This window comes from Crocodylus porosus, unplaced genomic scaffold, assembly GCF_001723895.1.
Source record: "Crocodylus porosus isolate Cpor-Errol unplaced genomic scaffold, CroPor_comp1, whole genome shotgun sequence".
Taxonomy (NCBI): Eukaryota; Metazoa; Chordata; order Crocodylia; family Crocodylidae; genus Crocodylus; species Crocodylus porosus.
Window position 1 is genome coordinate 17,406,453 of NW_017728925.1, and position 23,678 is coordinate 17,430,130.

General features: G+C 41.6%; 2 protein-coding genes across 3 annotated transcripts in view; both read right to left on the reverse strand.

The window, feature by feature from the left end:
* Positions 1 to 5,857: 5,857 nt before the first annotated feature.
* Positions 5,858 to 10,605, reverse strand: PDCL (phosducin like). The gene is made up of 4 exons (XM_019540993.1): positions 10,506 to 10,605; positions 9,218 to 9,392; positions 8,173 to 8,354; positions 5,858 to 6,622 (listed from the first exon to the last, which is right to left on the reverse strand). Exons 2-4 carry the CDS (start codon positions 9,384 to 9,386, stop codon positions 6,071 to 6,073), a joined length of 903 nt encoding a protein of 300 aa, XP_019396538.1. The 5' UTR covers positions 9,387 to 9,392; positions 10,506 to 10,605; the 3' UTR covers positions 5,858 to 6,070.
* A 503-nt stretch (positions 10,606 to 11,108) lies between these two features.
* RC3H2 (ring finger and CCCH-type domains 2) overlaps positions 11,109 to 23,678 on the reverse strand; it is a 31,670-nt gene continuing 19,100 nt past the window's right edge. Inside the window, exons 14-21 of one of the 2 annotated variants that reach the window (XM_019540995.1) lie at positions 23,316 to 23,471; positions 21,134 to 21,347; positions 20,901 to 20,985; positions 20,321 to 20,402; positions 19,746 to 19,880; positions 18,927 to 19,034; positions 17,128 to 17,276; positions 11,109 to 16,514 (exon numbers count right to left, since the gene is read on the reverse strand). In XM_019540995.1, coding sequence (XP_019396540.1) covers positions 16,316 to 16,514; positions 17,128 to 17,276; positions 18,927 to 19,034; positions 19,746 to 19,880; positions 20,321 to 20,402; positions 20,901 to 20,985; positions 21,134 to 21,347; positions 23,316 to 23,471 — 1,128 coding nt within the window. In that variant the 3' untranslated portion in view covers positions 11,109 to 16,315. The remainder of the gene's footprint in view (positions 16,515 to 17,127; positions 17,277 to 18,926; positions 19,035 to 19,745; positions 19,881 to 20,320; positions 20,403 to 20,900; positions 20,986 to 21,133; positions 21,348 to 23,315; positions 23,472 to 23,678) is intronic. The other variant, XM_019540996.1, reaches the window with a different exon arrangement.

The following is a 23,678-nucleotide window of genomic DNA, read 5'->3' on the forward strand; positions in this document are numbered from 1 at the left end:
CAAAAAAAAAAAAAAGGGGCCAAAACCCCAGACAATTGAACTTTCCATCCATGGTCACTTTTTTCCCTAATAAAGTTTCTATCTGGGGCCTAAACATTCTTTAATTTCTTGTTCTTTGGAGTCCTGTCCTGCCCTCACACCTGGTGCTGGGTTTGGTGATTGTTCTGCCTTGAAGTTGGATTCTCTCTAGACCACTCTGGGGTCTCACATCTTTCTTTCACCCATCAGCCATTTGGGTATTTCAGTGTGGGCTTGGATCCTGATAGGCAAGTTCTGCTCCCAGAGCTCAGTCACTCCATCAGATCTAGAATAACTCGGGTGATTTCACTGTGGTGTAACTGGGTGCAGAATTAAGCCTACCTGTAAAGGCTCCGTGTTTCCTGGCTGATCTCACCCGGGATATTTTGCTTTCCCAGGAAAAGCACTCACAGCAGGCACTCAGATCTTACCTGGCAAGAGTTCTCTCAAATTCCAGTGAGTGTCCTTCTGAAAGGGACAGGTCAGGCACACAGTAGAGGGCTTCAGTTTAATGCCAGCCTCTTCAAGAGCTGAAGTATACAGAGAATAAAGCAGGCTGAGAAGATCCACAGCTCAGTGCAAGCTCATGTTTTCCCTGCTGAAGCAAGGAGGAGGTCTAACCTTCAACTGATGTCGGGGGGATTTCATGGGAGCTGGCATAAGGCTGGGCTCAGGCTTACCACCTTACTCTCCAAATGTCTTGAAACATAGGGAAACCTTGCCATCAGGATCCTGTGTTTGCTTGGCAAACAAGCCAAGCAATGGAAAGGGACAGGATGACATGCAGGGCCCTGACAGGGACAGATGGAGGCAGGCAGCATGCAGCCAGGACATGCAAAGTGAGAACAGCATGGGGCAGAGAGAGAAAGACACACTTCTTGTTTTTAAAGTAATGCAAGTGGGAAACAAGATAACAGCAGAGATGACCCTGCGGGGCTGGTGTCCAGACAAACCCTCGCACGTGCTCGAGAAAGGCGGTGCCAGGACCAGACAAGGCAGGCATTCCCAGTGGCTGTTGGGCTCAGGCTCAGCTGGGGGCATGTCCTTTGCTGAGCAGCAATGGTTGGGGGGGGAGACTGGGCAATTGAGTGGCTTTTCCACCATGCCTGGCCTCCACTGCCTGCCAGAAAGCTGAGCTAAGTTCCAGCAAGGGGCAGAGAACAAAGGGTTGGAAACCACATCGATCTTTCTTGCATAAAAGTGTTTGAACCAGAGCCTGCCCCAGCACCCCTCACAAACCCTGCCGAAGATGCAGAGCTCACTAGGGCAGATTCTTCCTGGCCACAGCAACAGACCAAAAATGCCAGACATTCAGGGTCTGCAGCTACACATTTTCTCTCTCATTTGCTTGAGAGAAGGATCAAGTACAACCAGAGGTAGGACACAGTTGGTTGCAAAAGAAAGGATTTGATGAGGCACCAAGGTTGCTAACATTTGCACCTGCCTACAGCTTCCTCCTGCCCTCCCTGTGAGAAGTACACAACATGCAGCTGGCCTTACCCTTCCCTCTGCATCCATTTGCTGCTGCCTTTCAGAGATAGAGACCAGCAGAGACACATCCAAACATTTTAAGCCAGTAAATACCAACAGTCCTTATTTTGCAGGGATAGGCACTGCCTTTTTTGAGTCCTCCGCTGAAAAGGCTCTTGCAGTGCCAGTGAATCACAACAGAGTTAAGAAGGTCCAGCTGGGTTTGGCACAGCTGAAACACATTTTGACCACTTAGACAAATCTGTACACTGGTTAGGAAAGATGCTCCCCTGCTAACCACCTACTTCATCGCTTTGCAAAAGGCAAGGCTGAGATTCTAAGTCTTTTCTTCCAAATGCTGAGCCCTTCCTGCAGGAGAACAGCCCTCAGCACTCAGTCATGCTGGACTCCTCTGACCTTAGGAAACGTGGCTAGGATCCCTCATAAGATGCAGCAGGATGGCTGGCCCCTCTGCTGCCCGCATGGGGAAGCAAGCTCCCATGGGGAAGATGCAAGCTGCATGCTGGTACCTGTCCCATGTCACAGCTGGTGCTGCCTGGGTGTGCTCCCTCTTGCTGCTTGATGCCCAAGACCCATGTTAACCAGCTGCTGGACCCCTCTGCGGAAAGATGCTGTTGGGACTGCGGACAGCTGCCTCTTCAGCCCAACTCTCCCACTGCTCACCGGCACACACAATCCTCTTCAGGAGATGCACAGCCAGCTGTCGCTTAACTACCAGGATGATCAAACCAGAACATTAACTCTTTCCTCCCTTCAGCTCCTGGTCACTTCCAAGCAGTCTAGAGTAACGCTTCTCCACCCCACACTAGTCGTAGCGAAGCACTGGGGCAGAATTCCCAAAGACACATAAAAAACCCCTCCAGCAGCTGACTGCTGACATGGTCCTCTGCAGTGCCCCTTTGCTGCAAACCCTTCACAGGTATTAATGGCACTTTCCCATAGTGCATCCATATGAGGCAGGTGAGCGATTGTCTTTGGGGGAATGTTTGTGACAAAACTCACCACTGCTGTTTTGCCAACATGTTCTTGGGCCTGTGTTTCTGTCAAGGTTCATGTGCACACGATGTTGATACCCAGCACAGAGGAGGCCGGCTGCCTGCTGGCCAAGGTGAGCCCCATTGCATGTTGCACACTGAGCTGTCCTGGCAGCATGGTTCTGACGTGCGTTTGCTGGCAGGTGTGAAGGCACGTGCCCTTTTTCTTCATGAAGATGAGGCCTGGGGGTGGGGGGGGTGGGGGGCAGGTTTGGAAAAAAGAAACAAGCATTCAGTAGAGCCCAGAGTGCTACAGAGAATCTATGGTGAAAGCTTCCCCACCACAATCGGGAGCAGGCCACAGCCCACAGCCCTTCCTACTGGGTGCTCAGCGTCGACCCGGCCAGCTCTCAGGGCACAGGGGAGCTCACCACCACTCACAACCTCTCACTCCTCCTTCCCTCATGCTTATTACAAGCCTTCATATCACAACTAACTGGATGAGAAACTCCTTGGGTCTTTGTCTTGCTATTGGCACCGTGAAGCGCCTCATGTACACTTGAGCGCTTTAAATGAATAACTTGGGGTCCTCACACCACAGGCCTTCATCTCACAGGGTGGCAGGAGATGGGTTTGATCTTAATACAACTTCACTGCCCCTGGAAAGGGAGCACATCTGAAATGCACATTTCAAAGGTATTCAAATAGTGTTGATCCCCTGCCTCCCAAGCTGGGTTTTATTATGATGCTAATGTGCATGCTGTCTGCACTGCAGACTTTACAGTATCTCAGCTGGAATATCAAATATAGCCACTTTGATTTTTCTCCCCTCTTAAAAGTAATGGTACCAATGCTCAGTAGTTTAATTTCATGCAACTTTTATGATCTCCATCTGCAATTCTGAGATGCAGGGAAACATCCCAACTTGGAAACACTTAAAGCCCTGTTTTCCACTAATTTGTTTCCTCAAATGAGCTACAGTTTGCACAAGGTCCCATTTTTAATGATAAATGATTTATTTTCCTGCTTGTGCAACTTGTGCAAAAACAGAGCTCAAGCAGATCTCTCAAATCCCTGGGTTTTCCTCTATCATCCACAGGTAGGATACGCCTACTGGTGAGATGCCACAAGTGTGACACAAAGTACAATATAAATCCATCCCAACCCACTGCACTATACGAGATTAAATATTCAGAATCCAAATGAGTTATCATAATAAATTAATCCACTTTTCCCATCAAATGATTTAAAAACAGATAAAAGTAAGACAGGGAATGAGGGAGGAAGTTAAATGGTGGTATAAGACAGATTCATTACATCAGGGACAGAAGTGATTCAATTACAATATTAAGTACATGGAATACACACCCCTTATATGTCCACCTAGACTGGCTACCATGTGTACCAGTAGTGCAGCCGGCCTGCAACCAGGTAAAAAAACCCCTTTGCATCATCACATATTATGTTTATGCCATCTATTTCACACTGTTGTAGAAGGATTTTGAATGTTGTGACTTTTGAGTTTGTAACCCCACACTAGTTGCTGTCCATGACACTGCAAGGCCACAGGACCAGAAAGAGAAAAACCAACTATTGTCTTTAAGAAGCTCTCAGGTTTAAAAATAGCTTTTCTATAAATCACGATGCTGCAATCTAATGTGTAAGTGCCCTCAGCACAGCACTGACAAAATCCAAGAGAGCAACATTTCACTGTAAAAACACAACACTTTAAAAAATGAAAACCCTCAACACACAAGAAGTGCTGCTAGTGGGAAGCAATCAGCTCTCACAATACAAAGCAACAGCACTTGCGACAACAAGCTAAGGAACAAATGGACTTGACCAGTGCTGGAGGGTTTTCCTTCTTTTGCACAGAGCGGGACCCGCGCTGTGTTCAAGGGAAGACAGGAACTTTTAAACCCGTGTTGCCAGGCAACCGAGAGCCACAGGGATGGTATTAAAAGGGTTTTTGCCACTTCCAGCAAGAGATGGAAAAAATAATTGTTGAAGCCTCCATGGAGCCTGTTTTATTATTTTGCTCCTTTAGTGAAGCCTACCAATGCTCCATGCCATGCTGAGCTCCCCCAAAAAAGCTGTTACTAGAGTAAAACCCAAATGGTTATGACATACTGTAACTAGCCTCCCCCCACCCCAAGATCCCAGGTCGGATCTAGACACCACCGTTCGAAGTGTACGAGAGGATCCTAGGCACGTATGTGTATGTTTATGTGTTTCACATTGTGAGAGTTGGTTTAGTTGACTGCGGAGAGAAAGATTTTCCACTAAAAAACCTTTCAGTCACTTGAGAGGCCATGTGCTGCCTTTTTTAGCACATGGTACAGTCTCACAGGTGATAAAGGGTAACCACCTGGGTGCAATGCAGTATAGAATAGGGAATGTTTTAATTATAAGGTGTGAGAGATGGACTGCCACCTCTTACTACGCTATACTCAGCAAGTGGCATAGAGCAGACTTCTCACTTCCTGTACTCTCCCTCTACAGTCAAGTTACCAACTTCTAAGTGATCAGGTGTTCTGGGAAAGCTTCCTTGTATTTCCATGCTGATAGTCATTTTAAAAGGTTTTCTCTTGAAAATGTGCTGGGTCAATGCTGGCACCTCATAAAAAGGCATGAAGAAAGCCCTGCTAAGCTGAGCCCACTTACCTGCTGCTGCTGACACAGCAGCCACCACTGAAGTGTGTGCCTAGCCACATGCTTCTGCTGGCTCCAATGCAGCAGCTGTGCCAGCAGGCACAAAGTGCATCTTGGGAAGCCACCAGCTGTATCTAGACAGTGCAGGAGCATTTACGTGCGCTTCTGCTGGCATCTGGACAATAGTGGAAGCCTTTTTTGATCGAGCAGAGGTGGAAGAGCTGTCAGCACAAAGGGAGGTCCTGCCTCTGCAGTGGAGCTGGGAGCGGACATGCACTCCAAGTGCTGCCCGCAGGGCACAGCAGTGCAGATGTGACTCTTGGCTTTGTACAGAGTAAGGGAAGCCACAGGAATGGGTCTATTTTTCTCATGGGACAGGAGAGCCTCTACTAGGCCACTGAGAGCTCCAAGTGCAGAGGATTCCTTTGCAGTCTATTTATGTGCATCCCTTGTAAATCCAGGGACGCTTCTTGGTCATTAACATTCGAATCATCTTGCAGTGTCTCAGCCCTGGGTAAAGCTGATCTCCCAGAGCCTATCAAGCTTGGGCTTTGTATCAGCACCAATAGGCTTTCCGGACATTTATACAGAACAAAGCACATGTCCAGCAGCAGGGTCAAGAAGACTGGCCATGCAAACGGGAGCTCACTGAGCACATCAGGATATCACATGTAAAAACTTCTCTTCACGTGCACATGACTCAATGGCATTTTTACCAGGTATAAGGCAGGTTTTAGTTCACCCTTTATTGAATTAATTTAAGAAAATGTTAAGGATTCTTTACATTATGCTAACAAAGGAGTTTAAACAAAATACTAATGGGCAAAAAGCCAAAGTGCAAAAGGAGACACACAGGCAGGGAGGAATGAACATCTTACAGCACAAGGACACCCAGCTATACAGCCCTAGCTTACTGGCCCTTTGGGAAGCTTATTTCAGTCTATCTCCAGATCACTGTCCTCACTGAAACAGGCAGATGGGTTCTGAATGGAGGTCAGCAGCACCACATCCTTTTCTGGGAGCAGACCACATTCCTGCAGAAAAGCTTCCAGGTCCACAGCAAAAAAATCATCTCCAAGCTGGTCAGTGATTCGCACAAAGTTGCCAATTAGCTCGCCTCCCTTATAGATCAGCAGAGCAGGCAGAGCACTGCTGGTAAAGCGAGTGCTAGCACCAATGAGGGAACTCTTTACTCGGCAGAATTTGACCATTGGGTATTCAGCAGCAAGACAGATCATGCAGCCATTGAGGGATTCAGAGCCAGGGATGTCATCTTCATAAATATGGATCATGACCAGCGTGCTCTTGTGTTCCTTATCAACAGTGTCCAAAAACCCTTCCCCAGTGGTGATGTCAAACACCTGCTTGAACTGCTGCCCGCTGTACAACTGTTGCCTCATCTCCTCCATTCGCTGCTTCCTGTACTGCTGTAAAAATTCCTCATCGTCTTGAGCATCGTGAACCATGTTATACTCTTGTAAAGTCATCTACAAGACATACAAAAAAAGTGTCACAAAGAGGCCAGAAAGAATCCACACTCTTGTACACATTACATTTAATCAACATGTCAATCAGGGTGGCTAGTGGGCCTACAGCAGTACTCACCTTTAATAACATCTGAGGGTGGGCCATGGAGGCCAGAGCCCCCTGCTATTCTACTGTCCATTCTCACATCGGGACTGTAGAGGCCAATGATTACAACAGGTTCCTGTTTTATTCCATTAGCTGTGGCTATTAGTGGAAGCTCCTGGTAAGCTGCTAATGCAGCCTCTGAATGGCAAGTCATTTGGGTGCTGTGCCTGGGGACTGTCAGACACCCGGTTTGTTTTTCTACCGTCTTTTTCATTATCCCTTCAAATTCCTTCTAGAAGCTTTTCATGGTTTTTTCTATAGCAGATGTATAATACCTTTGACAAAAAATGTATTTTCCTGGTTTGCCTATGGATTTGGGATTAAGGGGGTTTTATGGGTCTCATCTTTCCATGCCTGTGCCTTTGCTGCATTAGGAATGTTTGCAATTATGTTAGGTGTAGGAACACAATTTGACATAGCTAATTTGATCATGCAGCAGAGTCAGAAAGTGGAAAATATCTATCAGCAAATGGGAACTGATTCAAAGAAACAACAGTTGTCTAAAATTCAGAAAATTCCCACCCCATTATAATCCTAAGGTAAAACTAACTTTTGGCCCTGATCGTGACCAGTTTTAACTAATATAACATGCTACACTGGCTTACAACAACATCAGCCTGTGCCATTTTTAGAATTTCAATTATACTCATAGGCACTCAAAACTGTATTTAAATGATGATCACCTCAACTGTCCATAACAGTGGAGAATTAAGTTAATTTTTTAACATACGTTTATTGCACAATTCAGTCAACTAGGACTCCTGAACTAATTAATTTTACAACAAAATTAGTTTGTAGACAGAGGGTGTGTCTACATGAGATGCTAACTGAATAGTAGTAATAACACTGCAGCAGCATGCCGGTCAAAAACTGTGTTAATAAGCTACTGCACGGTGTGATTAGGCAACTGTGCAGTATCTGTCACAGAAAAACTGTGCAGTAGCTGTACTTATGGTGCATTTAGTTAAAACTTCATTAAGGAAGTACTAAACTAAATGTGCATAACTACTGCACATTAATGTGAACGTGTAGACATGCCCAGAGTAGCTAAAGTTGCACTATGGCCTTTTTCACTGTTTCTCAAGTTTGCCATTATTTAATACAATACATGCATGGTCGCTGAGGAAGTAACAGGCAGCACCTGGCACAGACCCACCCCAACAGTGTTCCTGGACACGTCACTTGTTCTTAACAGGAACATGAACAGCCTTAAAATACTGCACAAACTTTAAATAACTGGGATTTAGATCTCATCTTCCTCTGTCTTTAGTTTTCCTGTCTGAGAGAAGGCAATAATTCATACCAAACTCACAAGGATGGTTCATGAAGTCATGATTTTGGCGAGCGGTTGGAAAAATAAAAGGGCTAACCATTTGTCTCCTAACTCCTGTGTGGCTCATGTTACCTTTCCATTGAGTTTTTCCTGAAGCTCTCTCTGTTTCTGTTTATTCTCATCATCATCTAAATGAGATCTACAGGTCATGGACAACTTCTTTATAAGTCTTTCCACTTCTCGGCGTTGCTCCTCTCGTTGTTCTGTCTCTAGCTGTTTGAATCTTCGCCAATCATTAATGACGCCTTTTGGACCTGAAGGTAAAATGCAAAGCATTTCAATGTACTGTACAGATCACAGCCAAATTACAGCTCATGTTGGAGGTTTATTGTATACTGCCTGATATGCTGCAACAAAGCACAGGAATGGGCGAAAGTAACTGATCATCCTGATGTCCCTAAGAAAATCATATAGCTACTCTTGGTGTTTTCCTCCTGGTATAACACAGACTTTGTACACAATTTACCCATCTCAAAAATACATTATACAGACTAATACCCACGCTCCTTGAAGCATTACCACCAAGGCTCAAAGGTATCCTCCTTTGGTTAGCATGGAAATGTTTCCTCTTCCCAAGTACAGAAGTGCCAGAAAAAGGCTAATTGACTAAAGCCGCATATGCCCCTGAACAAAGCAGACATTGTCAGTGATGGATTACATCTTGCTACTAAGTGGCTGCTGGGCCCTGGGGGAAACTGCTATTTATGGTTCTATCTAGAGCTGTCCCAGTTATAAATACTGATTCCTGCCCTTCAGTAAAGGATGGGAACATGTACAGGAGAATAAAACTTAGTCTGTCCTAGAGAAGCAAGCAAATATAGGGTGCCAGCCATTCTGATGCCAAGTGGCTGGCTTACACTACTCTATTTGACAGATACCCGAACTATCATGCCTGTCTCACTTGGGCAGAACCTAACTGGCTTTGCTTACAAAGCTGTTGTTTGTCAGGAGCTGCAAGAGTCTTCAGGCAGGAAACCAAAGGGAAAAATAAAGCACTTGCTATGAAATGACAACTATAAATAATCCGTAACTAACGCACAAGAGGAAGGAAGGAAATCTAGACAAACTCAATGCATCTGCAAATAAAACCAACGTTTATAGCTTTACGTGGTGATACCTGTGTTAATGACACTGCCATCGCCAGTTAGCTCCATTTCCCCACTGACAGGATCATGAAGGGTGCTCTCGTCTTTATCTTCTTTCTCGCTGTCTTCATCCTCTCCCTCACTACTGCTGTAGTAATACTGGAGTTTCTCTCCCAGCAATTTGTCATCCAAAGTAGTCATTGTGCTCTAAAAGATGGATACGTCAACATCAACACCTCTCTCTGTCCAACACATACAGCAGTACCCAAAACAGCCTCAACTTACAACAGTGGCCCTATGTTCCCCACAAAGAAAAAAGATGAATGCAGCTCATGGACCATCCGCAACTAAGTTATGTTACAGACGGCCCCTTTTTTTGTGAATCTGCTTATCATCTTTTCAGGTGTGTTTAATAAACCAACTCCTACCCCTGCCTAAAAAAACAACCTTTTTGTTTTCAGGCTACACTGAGAAGTTCTTCACAATGAAGCTGCTTCTGTACTGAATAAAGTATACCATAAAACTAACTTTTTTTTTTTTAAATTAAGGTTATTACTTTACTTCACCTTGGCCCCCTAGAACAGACTCGGATTCTAGAACTGGTCCAGTTACATGTTACATGTTTTTCTTTTTGTTCGCTTTCTGAGTGTTTGTGCAACAATCAACCTCACAGCCACGGCTGATTCTGATCCGAATAGTAACTGAATGGCAATATTCCCATTTTATGAGATAGCCAAACATGCATATTCAGTGAACAAGTTCACAGTTTAGACTACTCTAAAAAAAAAATGTGAAAATAGCGATTTGTTTCCTTGCCAAAAAATCAGCCGTGCAAAGACGGAGAACGATTGCATGGTCTCCAATCCCAGCCAGGGCAGGGAGCTGATTTCGGCCTGGGCTCAGCTTTAAAAAAAATCAGTGACTAAACCTGGAAAATTGGGCTATGCAGCGTCCAGAATGGAAAAGAAATGCTGCGCATCTCTGGGAAAACCTGACACATCCAGAAAAACAAAAATTAAAAGCTATTTCTAAGCAGATGAAGTCAGTCAGCTTTTTAATTTTATGGGACGCCTCTCTTGAACACGTTCAGATGTGTAACAGGAGCAGTGAGCAATGGGCTCGGGCTGCAGCGCGGAACGTTGAGGCTGGGCCTCAGGGAAGGGATCGCTGGGCCACCTCCGTCCGCGGAGGTGTTTTAGGCCCAAAGGAAGCCGTTGGGACGGGTCCTGGGGCTGGGCTGGAGGTGACCCCCCACCCCTCCGCCTTGCGGAAGGACCCGGGGGTGAGGAGCAGGCCCGGACTCCCCCCCCGCCCCGGTACCTCAGCGCGCCCGAACCACCTCCGGCCCCGCCCGACGCCGACTGGTGCCGCAAAGCACGGCGGGAAGGGGGACGGTGCCACCCCGCGCGCGCAAGGGAGCACAGTAGCTCCCCCCTTGCGAAGTGGTACAGGCCAGCGGGCGCTACCACTTCCTACAACGCGGAGGCGATGGCTCCCCCCCACGCAGGAATGGATCGGGCCGCGCATGCCCAGGCGGAAGCTGTCACGTGCTGGGTCCCGTCCCTTGCCTGTAGGGCGCAAGGAAGAGGAGGAGAGGGGGAAGAGTTGTTGAAAGGGGACTATGCCAGGCTGGGGGGAAAAGGAAAACCACTTTCTTGTGTCTGTTTTTAAGCTACCTCTTTCACGGTGTGACCCCTGGTTCTGGTGGGCTGAGAGGTGTGCAGGGACCGTGCACACTCCAACTGTGCAGGCATTGTGGATTTGGGGGAGGGTGCTTTCCGCTTGGTTTGTCATTCCCTCCGTTATAACCCCTACTAGAAAGCAAAGAGCGAGTGTAGAGGGTCAAGTTTTAGGGTGGAGAGCAGTGAACGGCATGTGCTGGGCCCGGTGCTGTCCGAGGTAGTCAAGCAGAGGCACACACGCTTCAGGTGGACAAATAGTTTTTATTTTGTGCATGCAAATACAGGTCAAGTACTGCAAACTCCTGCCATTGAGTTTCTCTCGACACTGAAAACCATGATGCTCTACTTGTGAGCAGCCAAAGCTAACACCTCCTCACTTCAGTGCTACAGCAAACACACACAACTCACTCTGCTAGTCAGCACCGTCACAAAGCCCCCCCCTCCCCCTTTCCCACCCCCCTTACAGACCCTGCGGTCTAGCTTCCCCGCTGAATCCTATTCCTATCACACAAAGGGAAACATTACCATTTGGAAATTCAAACCTGAAGGAAATGGAATAGAATTTATTCCCCCCCATATATCCCCATTTCATTTTACAGATTTTAAATTATAGTTTTAAATAGAAGCTGAGAATGCGCCATAAAAATGAGCATTAAATCCATCGTAGCGATGGTGCCTGCTTTATACATGATGGGTGTACACCATCGTTTATTTCATTTACATTTCAATCGAACAATAGATTTGCAAAGAAAATGTCTAATACAGACGTAAAAATATTCACACTAGAGCTTCACAATCGGTTGTACAATTGACAAACAGGCCTCTTTTCCCAAACTTTCCAGCTAAGCAAATTTATAAAATGTAATCAATGCAACAAGAAAAAAAATAACATTTTTCTTTAACTTCCAGGGAAAAGAATATGCAGTAAACAGTATAAATGCAGACAGCAGATGCTGCAAGCTAACCACAATACTTCTGAGTGGCTGTACAGTGGGTATGTGCAGTACAAATAAAAGCCACATGTGTTGTATCACAACTACAGTATAATGTACTTGTTTGCCCAGCTAAGAAAATGCATGCATTTTCATGCCTCGGATTAACTGAGACCTATTCTGGATAAATTGATGGGATATGTGCAAATGACCTTGGCTTTTGGCAGTAATAAATGCAGCCAGGCTCTGTATAATTTCAAACTCTGTTAAACATGAACTGCTGATGAAGAGCTTCAGGGATAATCTTCCTTGAATAAAAAGTTGTCGCTCAAGTATTGGGAATGTTGATCTTTTTTGCTTTATTTAGTTTTGTCATTGACACCTGGGGGTCACAAGTTCTCAGTGCATTCCCTTGCCAGCAAAAAGATGCACAGTGACCACTAGCGTCAAGGAGACAGCTGTCCATTTATACTGGAAAAAAGTGGGTCCTTTCAAGAGCACATGGATTGTGCTCTGCTCGCAGAAGAGGTCCCTACATTAGAGAGATTTCCTAACAAAAAGGTTGAAACTAAACTATAAGTAATGGACTTTATGTACTGTATATCAATTTCTCATTTGGTTATGCTCCCAAATAGAATGTTTTATTTATTTTGTATCAGATTTGTAATGATGAAAAATATCTGTTCACAAACATGATCAAGATGCTGCTGTGTATAAGGGTTATTTACAGCAGTGGTTAGAATTTAACAATTTGTACTTTTACAAGAAAAACAGGCGCTACTGGACTGTTCTGGGTTTTGATAAAAGATTTTTAAACATTCCTTCCCAGCTCTTTCTGACCATTGTGTGTTATTTATTTTGTACCTCACTAAGCCCAGTGCACTAACACACAAGAACAGCATTCAGCTCTTGAGCATAAGATTAAATTAAAACTTCAAGTCTGTTAACAAAGCACTAAATTTTTTGAATTAGATTTATATAAAGAGCAACTGAGAGCTTATTTAACACAATCAGCTGTGTACAACTGCTTTCCTTATCCTGTGTCATACTTTAGTGCCACTATATATAACCTATCAAGAACCAATGCCAGTTTGCTTTGCAAAGAGTCTAACCTTTCCTTTGAAGGGTCTAGTATACATTCTAAAATGCAAAATCTGCATGAACACTAAGATTAAATTCCTTGTTACCCGATTACAGGAACAAAATTTCAGCAGCAGAGCAATCAGTCTGCTATAATCTATTTTCTTAAGAATGTACAGCTTATTACTTTCTCACACAACCATGACATATTGACACTAGCATTAATCTTTAATTTAAGATCCATGTGGAAAATTAGGCAAAACAAGGAATGAATCCAGGTTGTGAGGCAACACAATTGAACTTAGTTATTGATACAATTTCTGTATCCCTGGCATGTGAAATCCCTGCTGTACCTCTACAGGAAAAAAAGATGCTTGTCTGAGCAATGCAAAAAAGCCACTCTCTTCTCCCCAGTCTTCTATGGGCCTTTTTCTGACAGCATAATAAATTAGGCCAAAAAAATAAATGGGAGATGCTATGGCCACACATGAAGATTAGTCACTATTTTCATGTCAGAAAATTAGCCCTTCCATTGCCCAAAGGCACCTGATTTGCAACAATACCTATAAACACATACTAGTTTGTGTGGGGTCAAGGGATGAAACTTTACCAAAAACGGAAAGCCAAAACTAGATTCCCAACCGTAGCTTCTTTGGGTCATGGCACTGGAAGGCAGTTTCATGGCAAGGTCACATAAGCAGTGTTAAAATTGTATGACAATGTTGGCACGCTATTAAAAACCCCACACAATTCTGTCTGCCATTCCAGATATCAAAGATTCAACACAAACTAGCCTCAGCCCAGAACTGACTTCTTTTCATATGAAGTATGTGGTCTTTCTAGAAAGCTACTGTATCATGGGACCTCCTGCTGCAGACAAGCCTATATAAATATAGTTGTTCTTAAGACATGCCAATAAGGTTGGCAAGAATATGTTAGACTGATGTAATTTTACTGGACAAACAGACAAATGTGTGTAAGCAGCTTATCCCAATCCCCCTCCAGCAGAGCACAACCAAGTTTTAAAAGTTGCAATTTTAAAATTAAAAAGTTAAGGTAAATACACAAGATCAATTTATGTAGTATATATTCACCCTCAGATCATGCTGAAGATGTTCTGTGGAGTTCTGGTGCACAGAGGGCTCTTTCCCTGAGGGCGAATAAGGACTTCTCAAACCTTTATAGTTTCTCTATTTTTGTAACAAAATAGCAATTTAAAATTTAAAAATCTTTTTAAAAAAATTACATCACCTTCAACATGGAAGATCTCACTGTTTAAATATCCATGAAATAGACATACTGGTTTGCATATCTTTTTTTTTTTTTTTTGGAATTACATACAGCAAATAAAAGTATTTTGGAAGCGTTTAAAAAGTAATAAAAATTCATATTTACAGAATGGTTTTGATATAAAATATACAACAATCATATTCATGTCTAACATTCTATGTTAATTTGCAACATCAACAGGAAATAAGTTAAGGTGACAAAGATGGTCTTATTCTCATGCCTAATCATCTCAAGTTGCAAAGTGAAACAAAGTATCAGTCTCAGTAGAGCTGAGGTGGCACTGGCTATCGGGAAGATACAATAATAGCCTAAGGAAATTAAGAAAAGGCTACTTCACCATTATTTCTACAAACATCTCTTTACATTTAGTATTAAATAAATGTGTAAGATCTTCCATACTGATACCAGAATATCAAAACTAACCCTTGGGTTTTCAGGTATATTTACAACATAATTATTTCATGGACATGTTCATTAAGAGAGATATCTAACACCAATATTTACGTAGTCTAATCAACAACCCTCAGGGAAATGCTAACCCCCACCCCCCAGAAACGTGCACAAAACAGTTATCAAAATGTTATCTGACACATATCTGTGATTTTTGTAAAATAACAACTCAGACGACCAGTAACATGATCCTCTTTAAGCATTTTGCTAGCAGGAAAAGCCCTTACGTACAGTACACCTGGTGAAAAGTCAGCTTGGCTTAAAATATTCCAGTACAATTTTCAGAGTAAACAACTTCACAGAAGTTAATAAAAAACATAAAAAAATGTAAAACTTGTCAGAAAGAAATAGACGAGTACAAACAATAGGATATTAATCACTAGAAGAGAGGGTCTTGCTTTCATTTCTAAAAGGGTGACTGAATTTTTAAATGTCAGAGAAGAAATTATGCCCAGAGCTCTAGGTTGTCTGTGTTTATGAATATCTATATTAGTTGACATAATAGGATTTTCAGTCACATCTTAGCAGGGCACAAATTCATGTATTTTTCAGTATTTCTGAAGGTCAGATAATGCTATACTATTTTATTTTCAAGGCCTTTTGAAAATAAATGGATAATGAACAAGCAAAATTAAACCTGAATAAAAAGTTATGATTAACAGTATTTAAAAAGACAATGTAATGAGTTTCTAAAACCTCACTATTTAGTTTAAATAAAAAAAAAATAGCAATACCATCTTGTTAGTCAGTGCAAACACTACGTACAGGGTTTTCACAGGAAAGCCAAGAGCACCTGATACTTTTTCCATGTCATCTGGATTCTGTAAAAGCAGGTGAAGGATTACATTTAAAAAACAAAACAAAATTAAACAAAACCTACACTGTCAAATTAGTGCATAATCTGTCAATATGGTTAAAAAGAGTTCTGCATATAATTTGGAGAAATCAATACCTAGTACATTAGCTGAAGGACTTAGGCACTTGGTTTACTTATATTTATCTTTACTTGGACAAGTAGCCTGTGTATAAATATCAACACTACTAAAAGCGGAAATGAGAAAACACAAACAGTAAGAAATAAAAAGCTGCAACAGAGCACTGCATCACAGTCCTGCATATAATGCAGTAGTGCAAAGCTAAAGTGTGTTAACCCTATAAAAATCTAGATTACAAATCCCTATTTCTCACTCTTCAAGCAGGAAACAATATTCCATGCAAAGTTCCACACCTCAAGAAAAAGCAGCTGCAACAAGATGCAAGTTCCTCTTTCATAAAACAAAACAGAGACAAATAAGTTAGTTTTACTTTCACTAGATGTATCACTGTAGGATCCTGCTAGTTTAAATAACTGAGTTGTTAATTTTCTACATAAGCCATTTTAAACAAGAATGGCTCAGTTACTGCACCAGATTGCTACAAACTCATAAAAAGCTGCTTTAAGCTTAAGTAAAACAATGTCCAGATTCCATTCATTTGTGGAAAGTGAACGCCTTATCCTAGTAAAGTAAGTTTATTTTTCAGAATGCTAATGCGAGAGGGGCTTGAAGTATCAAAGAGTCCACAGGAAATGGATGACCCCAATATTATTTTTTTTAAAAAAAATATACATTATATAATATATATTATATATATATATATAAAAAGCTAGTGTAAATGCTTCCATGGCGTGGTCACAAGCTGGAAAGATGAATGAGTTTCAGCTGTTAACCATCTTGCCATTCACAGCCGGCTTTAAAAAGTTGTTTTTATCCTCAGACATAATGTGAGCAGTTTTCAAAATGAGGCTGCCAACACTGACTGATGTGCTGATGGGCAGGCAGCTTGCACTGCTAACAGATGCTGTGATGGGCTGACTGAAGCAAGAAGTTACGGGCAGGATTGCTTTCTGCTCCTCCCTGAGGGGAAAAACAAGTTATACAAATATTCAACTTCATGCAGAAACAGTAGTAAATAAACTGTGGGTGTTAAATGTGGTAAACACTGAAAATAAATGGCATCTAGTGACAGAAGCAGAATGTGTTACTATGGAAGAATGTCCTCACAAAGTGACATGTAGATCATTTCATTTTCAAAGGCCAAATTAAGCTGTTAAAATAGTCTAGAATAGATCATTGCAGCAATGTATTTTAAATGTTCTTGGTACTAAAATGAATGCTAGTTAAAGCTTAATGCTAACCCTGTTGAGACTAGTTTTTCTAAACTCTGGTAAGTATAAAAAGAAGTTTGCTTTTACTGTATTTTGGGAACACATGAAAAATACTGGTTTTGGTAATTATGACTGCTTCCTTAGATAGCCAGAATGCATTAAAGTGCATAAAAACAATGTAACAATTTCTGTGGTTTTCAAACTGATGGACCAAACCTTTCTATTTTCTGTTTTAACACTCCCTCCCACTTTATCATGCGGACATAATGCAGATGTTTCAAAAGGCAAGAGAGAGTAAGCGGTTCCTCTTTACATTCTCATGTCATTAACTATTCTGATGCTGCTGTTTCTCTAACACTCACAGAATCACAAGGTCTTCACCTAAACTTTGTCTCTTCTGCTCCAAAGGTTCCTTTTGGCGCTGCTTTAGTGAATGACCGTTCTCTACAGTTGTCCCATTGAGCAGCTGATCTTCTTGTGAACTGATACCTAGCTGTATGTCCAGGATTTCCTAAGGAAAGATGGCAGAATTCTCCATCAATACTGTCACTACTTTGGTAGAACAACTTATTTTATGTAGTGATTCTGGATCTCTTCTTTTTGCAAGACTTTTTTATTTGTTTTGATTTCATATAAAAGAATTGACTATTGTGTACACTAGATACCTTTTAACAACATTTTTAAATGATCCCATTTACATTTACAGTTAATCCCCAACAAAACTGAACCCCAATTCAAAAAAGAAGAGCTCTGCCCAGACATCCTCCCCACCTAGCATGCATCATCATCAGGCCTCAAAAGCTCAGAGTCAAGGTCTTTTAGCAAGCCTTGAAGTTAAACAAGCCCAGGCTATTCCAAAACGTGGACGCTGACTCCACAGAAGTGAACTCTTTCCTCTCAGAGAAAATTTTCCTGGCAGCCTCTCCTGAAAATACTGAGCACGATCACTAATCATAACTAATTAGCAAAGAATAATGAGTGGCTCAGACTAGCCCACCACCTGTAGTTCTCTTCTTGCCACAAATCACCATTTGCATCTGGAAGCAGTGCTGATAAACTGCCTAGAAGTTCATGACATTCTGCTATCACAGGCAGGCCAAACACATTACTATACCTGGTTTCTATGTTAGTGTTTATGGGGTATTGTGTGGGCACAAAGCATTTCTGTATGTTAAGAAAATGTCCCCCGAATCAGAACCTTACAGCTCAAATCAGATGAACAACTAAGGGGAAAACAATTACTAAAGAAAAATGGTGATAAAGGGCAGTAATGATGTGGAGGTCAGTGGCAAAAGAAAGAAATAGGTTTTAGGGTAGCAAATGGGATGGGTAGTTAGTGAAAAATGAAGAGCTGTTCTCAACATGAGGGAAAGCAAACAAAGCACAAAGCTGAGAGTACAAGTAGTAAAATCTACATTCTTCCTCAAATAATTCTTTCCTCTACGTTCTTCCTCCTGGAAATAAGTTTCACTCTCATGGTTTGCCAATAAAACTCAATGTAATTACAGTTCACAGGAACTCAGTACCATACATAACAAGTGAAAGCAAAAACAAAGGCATGGAAACTGGAAGAAACAGCATGTGTTATCCAATTCCTTAGTGATAGGGATCGCTATTCCTTTAGAACATATGACTGCTTAAAAGAAAGACTATAATCCTTTTGGGTGGTATGAAACAAGAACACTGGAACACTGTGTGACTTTTCAGAAGTGAAGGAAATGTTTAAGGAGAAAGCTTTGTGTCAAGAAGCCAACTATGAAAGAAAAAGAGAAGGTGGAGACAACAGGAATAATACAGAGGGAAATGACAAGTGTCTTTATCATTAGAAACTAGTCAATTAAAAATGTCCTTTAAATGACCTGTTTTAATATAAATGTTACTACATTTAAAGTCTATCTAGTGATTACATATTGGGAAAATGCAATTATTTCTGATACATAATAGCTACCAAAAAGAAAAGAAAAGAAATTTTGCCACTAGAGAATGTTCATAATCCCAGAGCAGTAGAAAGGTGGGGACAAATTTCTCTGATGAAACGGTACCCAAACCAATTTCTTACTAAAAAGTCCTTCACTTTACAAGGTCAAGCTTCTAGAAATAGCCGAACAACTAGTGGAAAGAACCCTGTGCCCGTTTCAAACACGTAGCTCTTTTACATTACCTCTATTTGTTCACCCTGTCCATCAGGTTCGTCAGTATCAAGGGCTGAAAGCTCTAATTCAATGTCTCGATCTGGCTTTGTATCTGCACTGTCTTCAGTATAGTCACTCTGCCAAAACATTTAAAAAGTGCACAATGTAAACAATAAAGCAACGTTCACCTGCTGTATACACGGCTCAAGAATTCAAGTGAAGGTGGCAGGTACTGTTATAATCCAGATTCCTGAGATGTGGGAGAAGGGTGGGGTAGGAGAAAATGGGAGAACCACTTGGATACCAACAGTATCCTTGGAAATAGAGAGGATCCCGCTTACATTCCGAGTGATTTAATGAAGAGAAGAATGTGGATGTTGGAAAGTAATCTACACAGCTCACTGGTTGAGGTACTGAATTTATATCGCCCACAACTGGAGCAATGAGCAGAGATTGTGCAGAGACTGTATGATCAGATCCTACACAAATCACTTCCTTGTCACTGCGTAAATGTTTGGAGCACTGATGGATGGTGACTCTTTCCCTCTTCCATGTCCAGGTTATCTATATATTCCAGTTATCTATAGAAAGAGCATCTACGTCCCCATGTATCTACAATTGCACAATAAAGCAGAACTCATTCCTATTAATTTCCTCCATTATTAAGCTCCTGTTTAACAAGAGGCAGCATAACAAATACATCTACTCACTCTCAGAGAGGTAACCATTTGGAGATGCAACAAATTCTTTGAACAGAACAGGTTATAAATATATTAAACTTTAACTTTTCCAAGCAAATGCCCCAAAACCTCAATTGTCTGTTTCATCCCAGTCACCCTTTTCTTTACCTCACCATTCCTCAAATCAATTTCCTTGCTTAAAAGATTTAAGGTAAGGCGACTGCCTTCATCTAGAGAACTCCACTTCTGTTGCATGGCTAGCGCATTAGCCTCCCTCTGAAGTAACAATGAATTACTTTTGGCCTGTGGAGAAAAACATAAACTACATGTACAAGCTACATATAAATCTTGTATTGTCAGACTGCTAAACAAGCCTCCCCACATACACAGCAGTTCTCTCTCTAAGCAATTCAGTATGCTCATCACCCACAAAATACTGCTCCACACTGGGGAAAAGCACTCTCTCTTCTCTGATCACAGTGACTGAACTCTTGCTAGGTGCCAGCAGAGGCACTTAGCTGGCATAGTGCTTTCTATCAGAAGTGACTCTACTGAAATCAATAGGATTGCTCATGTTACTAAGCCTACACCTGGTATGGTATATAGGACCAGGCCCTAGCTCACCCTCTCTGATTAATCACTTAGCAATTGTAATATTTAATTTTCTAAAGCACAGTAAGATACAAGTCATACGAAAGACTTTATATTGAATAAAGTTTTATGCATGGTGTAAATAGTCTTACCTGCTGTAGTTCAATACTCAGCAAATCTCCAGTGCTGGAATGCTTTCTGTGACCAGATAAATCTGTCACTATGAACCTATCCCTTAAAACATAAACGGAGGCATTATTCTCACATGCAGCAAAATGTACATTTCCTTTCATCATTAACACCTCAGACTTTGCTTTTTAACCATCCTATTCTTTTGGTTAAAAGCGGTGTGCATCAAATAATACTTAACTCTTTTCCAACATCCCTTAGTCATGCTTTGCAACACACCTCTAAGGAAAGCAAGTATAGGGACACAAAGACAGAGAGGTTATGGAAATGGCTTAAGGACACTGATGGGCTAATATCACAGCTGAGATTACAACTCAAAAGTGCCTGATTCCCAGTCCTTTGATTAGGCCATTCCAGCTTGTTACTTCTACTAATGAGGGTTTAATGGCTAACTCATTTTTAGCCTCTTTCTTCTGAAGCATAAGGCCACGAATGTAAAGTATTTGCTACTTTTAAAAATAAGTGTGTCTATTTAAGTCTCAGATATTTTTTCCACATGCCTGGAATGTTTAGAGTAACTAAATTGCCAAACAAAGTTCATACCGTTCTATATAGCGTGCTGATGAAGTAGAATCTGAGCCATAAGAACTCCATCTTGAATCAACAGCATTGACATATGGGACATAATCTATAACAAATTAACGTATAATTTAGCATCTTCCTAGTTCTCATCACAGAATATGCATACACTGTAGTTCTGTGCACGTGCAGTTATTAGCAGGTCATAAAAATTATCCGAATGCTGCTGTGGTAGTAACAACAAACGTTTACTATACCTGATACACTTATGGGCTTAGTAGCACTTCCTTGGGAAGCAGTGGCTTGAATAGGGTCTGTTGTGTGATAACCTGTGCGAGATGATCTGGAGATTGCACCCCACTTGGAGATGATCGGTCCATCGCTAAAGGGAATGATAGGATCTTCTTCTTTTGCCCTTCTTTGAGTTTCAAACAAATGCACTCTCCTTTTAACATCTCCACTGTCCAAATCCTACATGTTGAGGAGAGAGGGAAAAGGAATGCAAGGGACTGAATTTCCATTCAATCTGTCAGCTAATTCAGAAGGCCATGGTTATCAAAATAACCACTGCTGAACATGACTGCTCCTACAACTAGCAAGCTGGGAAGAGACATAGCAACTTACATAATGGATTTTCAGTAGCTAACTGTCTATCAGAGAGCAACTGATAGTGAAGCAGGGCATATGGGGGAAAGGGTTTGGATATGAAAGGAAACTATAGTTTTGAAATACATATTGCTATCTATACATTTGTGTCTGTCTCTGTCTCTAGATAGATATTCGCCTATATCTATATATAGATATACACAGATATCTATATCTATATAGATATACACACTGTATATATAGTGCACACACACACACACACGCATCCGTATCTGTATATAGATATTGATATATATTTTAAAACTATAATTTCCTCTCATTGGGCACGTCTACACAAGACGCATACTGTGGACTAGCTTGCTACTACTATGCAGTAGCCTCACTGGGCACAAACTGCGACTTGACACTGCTACACAACAGTAACAAGATACTGAGCAGTAAGCGTCACTAGGCAACTGTGCTGGGATGCTACTGTGCAGTAACACTGGTACTTGGTTATGCAAGTACTAAATGACTGCGCAGTAACAACTACACAGTAGGCGGCTCATGTAATGCGCCCCTTGTGTAGAATATCTTCAAAATGCCATCCCTGCATGATGCTCCAATATTCTTTCAAGCAGTTCTAGAACTGGAAGAAGGAAGGGTGGAGCTGGCAGAGACACAGTTACCCTGGTGGTGGGGAATGTGCTAGCAGCCACCTCCCTGGATCATACCAGAACAGAAAACAAATGCAGAGAAAAGCTTATTTATCAAAAACAAGGTCATCTCCCTTGCTATGTGGCAACTTGTTTTTATTCCGCAGTTTATTCAAGCCTCAGTTAATTTTGTGTACTCAGCTTCAGTCAGATAAAACAAGGTTGTATTTTATTTTCATTCAGTTACATTTCTCTACATTTTAAGTTGTTTATTTTATGAGGATATGTGCATCCCAATGACATTTTAACAGGCCCAGCCCTGCATTTTGGGAAACAACAGTAATGGAATAAAATGTTAGCTTTATGTAAGTGACCTATGTATGCACTGCAGCCAAGATTAACGTTCATGCAGGATATCCTAGTTCTACGCAATGTGGCACAAGTTTTAGCCTTTTCATTTCTTCTCTACTGAAGTTCAGAATAAAGATTCTCTAAAATAGGGATAAACAAGCAATAGATCTAGTTGAACACCAAAAAAAAAAAGAAGAGTTTATTTCAGCAGTATGGACTATTTTGCTTAAAACTATCAGGAACCTTATTTATCCAGCGGAAACGTCTGCCCTAAATTGAATATCTTGCCCACATTATTCTGGCAAGTCTGCTATACAAAAGTATCCAGACACTATTACACTATTTAGATACCTCTGAAATTGGAAGCATTGTGTGTTTACTGGTAGAAGAAGAAACCACTGAGTGCAGTCAGATTTTATAAAATCTTATTTATATGGCATCATGCTTGTCAATTCCTTCATTTTAATAAAAGAAGTCTGAGGAACAGGAGTCCTGATTTACTGCATTATAAACTGCTACATTCTTTATTAATTTTCATATCAGCTATTGAAAAAGTTGTGGCCAACACAAAGCTTTACTTAAACTGATTTCCCAGAGAAATAATTTCTCTCAAGCCTAAAAGCATTAATTATTCAAAACACTGCATGTTTATTTCACTAAGAGGAGAGTCTGTATACATAGCTGGGGGAAACTATTCTAAACAGTTTAAAATAAGTTGAACTAATTTAACCTCCATTCATAGTATTTCAGTTTGTCAACATTTTTGATTGACAAAAACCTGACAATCAAACACAAAACACTTGCAGCAAGTCCTATCAAAAAGAAGAAACTTGCAAAACAGCCATACCATTAACACAGTATTTGAATTGGCGATTACATCCTTGGGCTCTGAATCGATAGCATTTATGCAGGAGCCAATAGTGCCACAGGACCAGGGTGAGTAGTGGGAAAGATGGTCTTCTTCAAATTTAGTACCACTCAAGTCAGTAACACTCTCTGAAAACTTTGGAAAAGGAAAATAAAACAGAGGGAACTCAGCTTTGAAATGTTCATACAGGAAAAAAGAGGGTTGGGGGTTCTGCTACTAACAATTAAATCAAATCTCTTTAGGTAGTTTAAAGACTTACCTACCCTAGGGGTCTACATCAGTTTTAGCCATCAGTGACCAGCCACTGGTGCAGCTGCACCAAATCTCCATTGCGAACTGGGT

What these genes read in the sequence shown, in the direction of transcription:
- PDCL (XM_019540993.1), bottom strand. Translation starts at nt 9,386, where the DNA reads ATGACTACTTTGGATGACAAATTGCTGGGAGAGAAACTCCAGTATTAC. An exon ending in TGGCAGTGTCATTAACACAG is followed by an intron (nt 8,355 to 9,217) that starts GTATCACCACGT and finishes TTTTACCTTCAG; the next exon opens with GTCCAAAAGGCGTCATTAAT. An exon ending in AGGAAAAACTCAATGGAAAG is followed by an intron (nt 6,623 to 8,172) that starts GTAACATGAGCC and finishes TATGTCTTGTAG; the next exon opens with ATGACTTTACAAGAGTATAA.